Source organism: Trachymyrmex septentrionalis, unplaced genomic scaffold, assembly GCF_001594115.1.
Source record: "Trachymyrmex septentrionalis isolate Tsep2-gDNA-1 unplaced genomic scaffold, Tsep1.0 scaffold33, whole genome shotgun sequence".
NCBI lineage: Eukaryota > Metazoa > Arthropoda > Insecta > Hymenoptera > Formicidae > Trachymyrmex > Trachymyrmex septentrionalis.
The window spans coordinates 1-8742 of record NW_017305494.1 but is presented as its reverse complement, the minus strand read 5'-3'; the positions used below and the strand labels follow the sequence as shown (position 1 = coordinate 8742).

Genomic DNA, 8742 nt, shown 5'->3' with positions numbered 1-8742 from the left:
TGCCCATTTTGAACAATTGATATAAACCTTTTTACACTTGCCTTAATAGATTACACAAACCTTCGGTTTGTGTGCGCGCGCGCGAGCGCGCACACACACGCACACGCTCACGCACACGCACACACACACACACATACACACACACACACACACACACACACAGCAGAGGGGGTTTAGGATCGTTAACTACTATAGAACTGACGAACCACGGGATCTCTCTTGCCTCTGTGAGACACATTTGCACGCACACGCGCGCGCGCGTGCACACACACACACACACACACACATTCTTTCCCATATGTACTTTTATCCACACGTGCCCGCGCAAAGTCTTTCTCACGTCCTTGCCGTGAACCCTCCGCTACTGCGAAATCTCAATGTTTAAATGATCATAACTCCGCGAAAGAAAATCGTAGAGACCTGGGATATCATGCGTTGTTCTCGTCTTTCAAACAAGCCCTCACTCGACCCCATGTGCAATTTAAGATTTTTCCGCCCCCTTTTCTTTTCGCCCTTCGGAGGTGTTAAAATGAGCGTTTTTTATATTAAATGATAGATTTTATGATGCCATTTACATCCCTATAAACTTCAATCCTCTATCTCGAACCGTTCAGAAGTTATTTAGGTGTCCCGGTACTTTTTCCTCACCCTGTATATCAATTTTTGTATATATAATAATTACGTTTTAATTACACGTCCAAGTCCAATTTTAAGAACTCCGCTGTTTTTTCATGCAAACTACTAGTCTATAAACTACTATTTCGTAAGTACAAAAATAAGTACAGATTGTACAATTTTTGTATGAAGAAAATGTTACAACGTGATAGCTCTGAAGTGTTTTATTAGATTAAAAAATAATAAAGAAGACCTCAATTTTTCGAAATTTTTTGTTGTTCGCAGCATAGATTCCACTTCACAGACACGTATTAATGCGTATATTTTAATTCTGGAAAAGAATTTTTGAATCAGTAAGAGAGGAAAAAAGTATTTGTTATACAAAAATTGTATGGTTTAGTTGTTAATACAGACGATTTTAGTGTTCCCTTAAAGACTGTCAATCCTGGGCAAATTTTCCATGTTCATACAAAAAGATTCCGAAAATAATTGAAGAACGCTGACATTATCGACAATTGATTTAAATTTGCTTTGATTTAAATTATCAACATAAATTTTTGCATATGTCATTAAATTGACGGTTTTTTATTTAAATGTTCTATCTAGATACGTATGCATATTTATAATACTATAATACTATAATATACAGAATGAATCAGAGTTGTTGAACTAACTTTTTTCCCTATGAGAAAATTATTGATTTCATACCTAATTGAATTATAATGTGTGCAGTCAATTACTTTCTCACAGGGTAAAACTTACTTTGTATATTTATAATACTATAATATTATAACATTATAATACCTTATATATTGCTGCAAAATTACAATTTCTTTCTCTACAGTTATCATCTCTGTTGATAATCAAACGGACGATAACATAAAAATTTTAGTTTTAATTAAAAATGGAATATTATTGAGTTTTAAATATATGTGCATGTCTACGAAACTAATTAATCATAAAGTTAGTACTATATTATCAGTTTATTACTCATAATCACTTAGATTTCAACAGGAACGCGAACTCCCGTAAGAATGTCGATCGTTAATAGTATTTCGTCGGTGTAAGTGGTTCGAGTCATTGCATAATGCCATATGGTGTCATATCGGCGGTTTAGAGATTACGATAATATCACGTGATTCTGCTAATATATTTACGCATGTAATAAGATGACATTGAGGAGATTTTGATTGTTTCTTTTCAGTGAGAAAAATGTATTATTATACCATCAAGAAGTGATCACGAACTATTCAAAATTCTAATTATTATATGACTGTATATTTCTGATTATCCTGATTAAAATGTTTAACAGATTTAACTATAAATATCTGATTTATATCTTTCTGGTTGAACTTAATAGATTGTCAATTTATATAAATGCATTTTTCTCGTATCATTTTTTAAGAAAAAAAAAATTATTGTGCAGTGAGAACTGATAGTATTTCTTGAATCATGAGATATTCGCAATAAAAGTTGAAATTTTGAGGCATATTGTACTTTACTTGTAACTAGTAACAGTTTTACTAGTAACAGTTGACATGTTATAGACAAATAGAAGAAGGATAAAGATTTCAAGATTTTCAACAATGTCTTACCTGTCGTGGAAGCCCTTATGACAATGGGTTCTCCATCCTCCCTCCGCCAGGACACTCTCGGAGGTGGATGTCCTGTCGCGCGACAGCTCAAAGTCGCGTTGTCACCCTCTGCCACGGCCAAATCGGCGCTAGTGTCACCCCCATAAACGATATCGGGCGGCACTACGGGACAAACCGTTCATATCAGTTTGTAACCTATCCTTTCTCTTTACCGCACGAATACTTTATAAAAATTACTGCGTAAAATTGGCACATTATTGGAACGTCTTTGAAGTAACGAGCATTCTCGAGACGCATTTGTACGGTAAGGTTAAGGTAGAAAGCATGGGGAGAGAATAGATAGTCGGCTCAAGTAGAATGTTTGAGACGGGAGAGATGGAAAAGTAATTTTATCAGAAAGGTCTTTTGTTGTTATTCTGTGACGTGTGCCGTTTTTTGTTTTTTCGTTTATTCATTCAGGCAAATTCAAAGATTGTGCATATGTGAAGCTCCTTGCTTCGTTTCTTGCGTATCGATTTGCGCGTTCTTTAAATAGATGTATAAGTAGGTAACGTTAATGTTATGCACTACTTTTCGCGGAATTTGCAATATCGTTTTTGATGTTTAGGAAGTCTAATTAAAATTGATACCTTCTGAGAAAAAGTATGCAAAGCACAACAAAAAATAAAAAGGAATACAATTTGTTAAAATAATTATTATCGTTAGAATTAATATTCTAAAAAATTTTAGAATTACACAAGGAGTCTGTGTATACATATCAAATTCTTAATTACTACATACTAAATTCTCAATTATATTCTGTAATGTGTGTTATCATATTAGTTTAGTACTGTAGGAAAAGACTTTAGATATAATATACAGAGTGCGTTAACTAAATTCAGACAAAACAAACAGTTTATTAAAATGCCATTTTATTCAGACAAAACTTGAAAATACACAAAATTTTTGTATATATATCCCTTGGGGGATCCTCTCTGAGATTTATTGCTCAAAATAACCTCCATTTGCTATAATCCTATGTCTAAAGCGCGAGCACGCTCTTTTTAAAATTGCTCCTTGTCTAAATTCATGAATTTCGCCTCAATAATAATTTGAAGGCCATGTTGGAGTACCTAGACTTGTTAGACACCCTTTCAATAACGCCTCAAACAAAATAATCTAGAAGATTTAAATCTGGATTATTGGGAGGCTAGAATTCCTTGAACCAAAGCGCATCCGTTGTCGGAAAATCAATTTTGCACTAAATGGATGGAACAAGATAAATTGGAATAAAATAAAGTGGAAATAAGATAATAAGATAAATAAATTTTTAGTGCAAAATTTAAAATAAAAGAAACAACTACCAATAACCTTGATCTTAACAAATGTTATTCAAAGCATGACCCTTCAAGAGATTTCAGCCATCGGTCAGATATTTTAAGTAATACTCTCTAATAACCCCATACTGCACAGAAACTTGCTTATAGATTGCGCTATCATATCGCTGCAACATTGTATTGTAAATATTAGGAATTGTAATATATGTATAATACATATTACGGCGCATTTTAGAAGTCTTGCAGCACTGTTACAGAGACATAAAACATTTTGGCTTTTGAGTAATAAACTGTTGTCACGTGTGGAAACATACATTTTATCTTAATTAATTAATTTTATCTTAATTATATGATTGTTAATTATATCCATTAGTTTATGAGTTCTGCACACTGGACGCGGAAATGCCGCGCGACAAGATTTTCAAACTTTATTATCAACTCCCATAATTTTATGCATTTAAAAAGTTCTTTCAAAGAACTGTGGAAAAGAAAATGAAATAGAATGCGTAGAATTTCTTATTATTTCCATTTCACTAGTTAAGAATATGTAAAAAAAGGCGTACCTGATAAAGTGTAAAATGTAGTATACTTGCGAAAAAGTGTAAAATATGTATATATCTACAATGTAAAATTAAAAAAATATATATACCAGCAGTAAAATTTACAATTAATTATAAAATATAATAATTTCAATATAAAATGTATATTGATTAGTTCTTTTTCTGTATTTTTTAATTTATATCACAAACGTATTTTAAATTATATTTGGTAATAAGAAAAAAATTAGATTTAATAATGGTTACAAATACATTACGCTGCAACGTTGTTATGACATTACATCTTACTGAAGGCGGACATTTTTATGATGCTATGATATTGCATCAATCTTGCAAATACATGCAACAATGTTGCATAATCTATTTGCAATATTACAATATTGAGATATATCTGCAATCTTTCTGTGCTGTAATTTTCCTCATGACTCGAAAAGTACTTAATAAAACTCCTGTGAAAAGCTGGCCTCCACATTTTTAAGAAAGTCAATTCTTTTTAGAGTTCTGAATAGATTTTCAATAGTTCCAGAGTTCCTGATAGTTTTAAGAAATAGTTTTGGCCATTAAAGGCATAAAAATGCGATTTAAAGATAAACTTCACGCAGTCTAGACTCGCTACTGATAATGGTTGCCCTGTATGTAAAAATACTTGTGGACGATAACCGCCTGTTTACCTAATATTTTCCGCGAGAATAACAGATTTGTCAGGAGCAATCTTGGCTTTTAGAGAAAAAATAAATCATTTCTTCTAAAAATCCCCTTAACGATGCACTTTAGATCAACAACGACAGGACGTTATAAACATCATAAATCTCGCGAGACATTGCAACTATTGCATTTTAGATAAAGGACTACTACACCCATTTTTTCGGGATATAAATAGAGACCCCGCGGAAGCACAGAGTGTTAATCCGAGTACTTAGAATAGATGGGATATTCGATACGCATCAATTGCAAAAGAGTTAGTCGGAGTACTCGGAATAGTCGGGATAGTCGATCCGCGTTGGTTGCAAGAGAGTTAGTCCGAGTACTCAGAATAGACGGGATATTCGATACGCGTCAGTTGCAAAAGAGTTAGTCTGAGTATATACTCAGTATAGCCGATCCGCATCAATTACAAGATAGTCAGTCCGCGTCGCGCCAGTTCATTTTCCGACTCTATTGGTTGCGTATCTCGATACCTGTCACACCTCTTGGGTCATCCAGCACCAATCACTGGACCACCTTCTTGGGGCTCTTGCGTGGACAGCGGGCCTGCTAGCAACATTAGCCCGTGGATCAAAAGTAAGTCATTGTTATTTCTTCCGAGCGTACACCCGTCCTCCCCGTAAAAGACATACACACGTCTGTACACACACACACACGCACATACGCACGCACGCACGCACGCACGCACGCACGCACACATATATGTACACGTGTACTCAAGCATGTACTTATTTTTAAATCTTCGGTTGTAGTCCGTAACGCTAGATAAACTCAGGGGCAAACCTCTTACGATCGAACCAATAGGCAGAGCCGATCGCCTCCAGGTGAATCGACCGACGATTCTATCGACCATCCGGATATTTCGTGCTCACCGGTCGGCGACCGATCAGAGCTAAACTCCCCTCCCATACTCGATCCCACTATCAGGGAAATTCTAAATTATTCCCTTCCTCCCCTCGAGGATCGATTCCCTCTCCCTCCTTCGCCAAACCTGCTTTCGCCTTCTCCATCCCATCTAGATCCTGCGCCGATCGACTGGGATCGGCTCTCCCGATCGGTTTACTCTTCTCCTGCCAACGAAGGAGATAGACTGGTAACAGTCTATATTCCCGGAAATCCCACTTCCTACACAGTCCAGTATAAATACCTCGTCCCAATGTACTCTTGCACCACCTTCCTCGCCTTCAACTCCCCCCTCCCCCAGTAACCCGTATCATCCTCCTCTCCTCACACACGCTCTCACACACACACACACACACAACTAGCGAAAGATAATTGCGGTATGTTTATTCATCTTCACATAATAATATTCACGTAATAATATCTGTATACCTAATAAATGTAAATTAATTATAATTGAAGACCGCTGGCTCTCCACCTTTTTTTTGTGTTATCCCTCGCTTCATTCCTCCCTTTAATTCTTAAAATCGCACGAGGTCCAGTCCCGGGTCAAAAGGATTAAGTTCCTTGACCCAAAAAGTAGGACCGACGTTCGCACCGTCCCTCAGGAACAGGTGTCATAGCGTCTTTTCGGGACGTTGACCCGCATTCTGGGACCGAAAAAGTGCGTATGATTCACAGGTGTTTGCCTCTCTGTGTGTACCTGTGAGATTGAGCCTAGCCGTCCTTCCACACTCTCTCCATTTCCCTTTCTTATCTCTTTAACCTCGTTTTAAGGGTTTGGACGTAATACCCTCATTTAGGAAAAAAATCATTTTTCAGTTTAGAGTTCTGGATAAATTTCGAATAGTTCTAAAATTCTTAACCTATTTTAGAAATAGTTCTATTCGAGAAAGTAAAAAGAAATGTGATTAAATATCCAATAAATAGGGGAATAACTTTAAAAATATTAGTTCAATTCAATTTTGGAATTAAGATTTTTTATAGAATTCCGCGGGAGCTATCCAGAACATTTGAACAAAATCGTTAGGATTTTTCAAAAAATTTTTTGTACTTTAAAATTAAAAAATCGACACCTATAATCACTTGTAACCAGGGACTCGGGCCGGACCGAAATTGAAACTGATAACCGGATTGTAACCGTTATTTTTGTCGAAACCTATAACCGGACCGAAACATTGTGCAGGCAATGGACAGAAACGATATTCGGACCGAAAATGTTTTTCGATTCCGTTTCAATCCAGATTTTGGTTTGAATTTTTTAACTTCTTCGATATGATCGTCGAGTTGATTGTATTTTACTCGTATACAACGACTCGACGATCGTATTCAGAAGTTTTAAAGCAATATTACGGGATGTCCACGGAGTGTTACTTTCTTATTTTCTTCCTTGATTATGATAATTTATGTAAGATTAATATGTTATTCTATAGAAAATTATCAACAAGCTGTAAACAGTTAAAAGGACTAGTTGAAACGTTGTGTATTGTTGACGTTGATGTAAAAGAAAAAAGCGCAGCAAAAAAAGGAAAGAAATAATTACACATTTCCCGTTCCAGATTTTTTTAAGGGGCTCTTTACGTTTAAGAAGTAAAAAAAATCGATTAAAAAAATTTTTTTTTTGAAGCTTATATTCTTAAAAATATCCTACGTTTTTTAGGAGAAACGAAAATTATCCAAGATATACAAAATAAAATGACGTGGTATTTGGGGTCGCTTGATTGATTCAAATAGCACACGCTAACCAATTGCTATAACCGGCGCTGATCATTATTTATATTCAACCTTTCGAGACCATTCTAAAACCAATCCACTAGAAACTGGATGGAAATGGAGCAGAGTTCCATTCCCTTCTGAGCGTCCCTTCACTTTCGTTTCTAACAGAAAACGGAAAGGTAGTTGTATTAAAATGTTTTAAAACTTTAAACGCGTTTTTCTCGAAATCATGTTTTTAAATATTATTCCAAAGAAACTATTAGTCTGACTTCTATTTTTACGATTATACTCAGAAAACATATCATTATCTGAACTAGAATTAATAGTCTACGTTAATTTTTTTTATTTTTTTGGAAGATCGAATAAGAGGAAAAAATGAGCAAAATTTAAATTATTTCTTCAAACTGTCGACATTTTGATAATATGTATGTGATATTAATTATTCTAGTTCAGGCAAGAATTACAAGTCCACTCATTAAGAAAAAGCCATTAGTAGTATATGGGCAGCCATGGGGAGTCACAACAAACCCCCTCCACGTCTCCCTCTGGCGCCATGGGCGTGGCCTAGCCGGGTCAGTCAGCCGAAATGGAGCGTTCTGATTGGCTCGCCCTATACTCACCCAAGATTTGATTGGTTCGCCCTATACTCACCCAAGATTTGATTGGTTCGCCCTATGCTCACCCAAAAGGTGATTGGAGAGGGTGGGGGGTAGAGGGTCTTAGACGAAATAGAGGTTTGAAAAATGGTGAGTGGGGATTTGGACTTCAGCATTCTTTGTCGCGCGGCTAGAGTACGAACAGAGGGGGATGGGGGGATGAATACCTGTCTAATCTTATGACGGTCGCTTTTGTTGTCGCAAGGGGGCGACGTCTCCGACGTGTAGGCGATTCGGTGAATGTCTGATAAAGGAAATCTTATACGGAAAATTTGTAGCCCTAGAGAGAGACTTGCTTCTGTTCGGAAGAATTTTGGGGGGAGAGGTAAAACAGGAACGAACACGTTGCGACGCGTCGTCTTCGAGCATTGCTTTTTAAAAAAATTCTTTTTATATTTAGTGTATTTAATATACATTATCTGAGTCTGTAATACGGGGGAAAATGTATCTAATGTAAATGAGGTTGAAGGGGATAGGAGTAAGAAACAAGGCAATATTTACAAGTTCAAAAACGTTTATTTAAAAAAGATATTACATGAAATAGTTATTTTATTTTTTTAAAAGAGTACACGTTTGAACATGATGGCATACAACATGAGAATTTACGAGTTTATGTTTACAATGAAGAAAAATTTTATGAAATAACTGTACAATCAAACGATCATTTCGCTTACAATCAGAG

The 8742-nt window shown here is 35.8% G+C and overlaps 1 protein-coding gene across 1 annotated transcript in view; it reads right to left on the bottom strand.

The window, feature by feature from the left end:
- Positions 1 to 6309, bottom strand: part of LOC108750138 (lachesin-like) — a 56556-nt gene extending 50247 nt beyond the window's left edge. The window contains exons 1-3 of the mRNA XM_018489399.1: positions 6287 to 6309; positions 5780 to 5913; positions 2211 to 2372 (exon numbers count right to left, since the gene is read on the bottom strand). Of these exons, the coding sequence (XP_018344901.1) occupies positions 2211 to 2372; positions 5780 to 5913; positions 6287 to 6309 (319 nt within the window). The remainder of the gene's footprint in view (positions 1 to 2210; positions 2373 to 5779; positions 5914 to 6286) is intronic.
- Positions 6310 to 8742: the final 2433 nt, after the last annotated feature.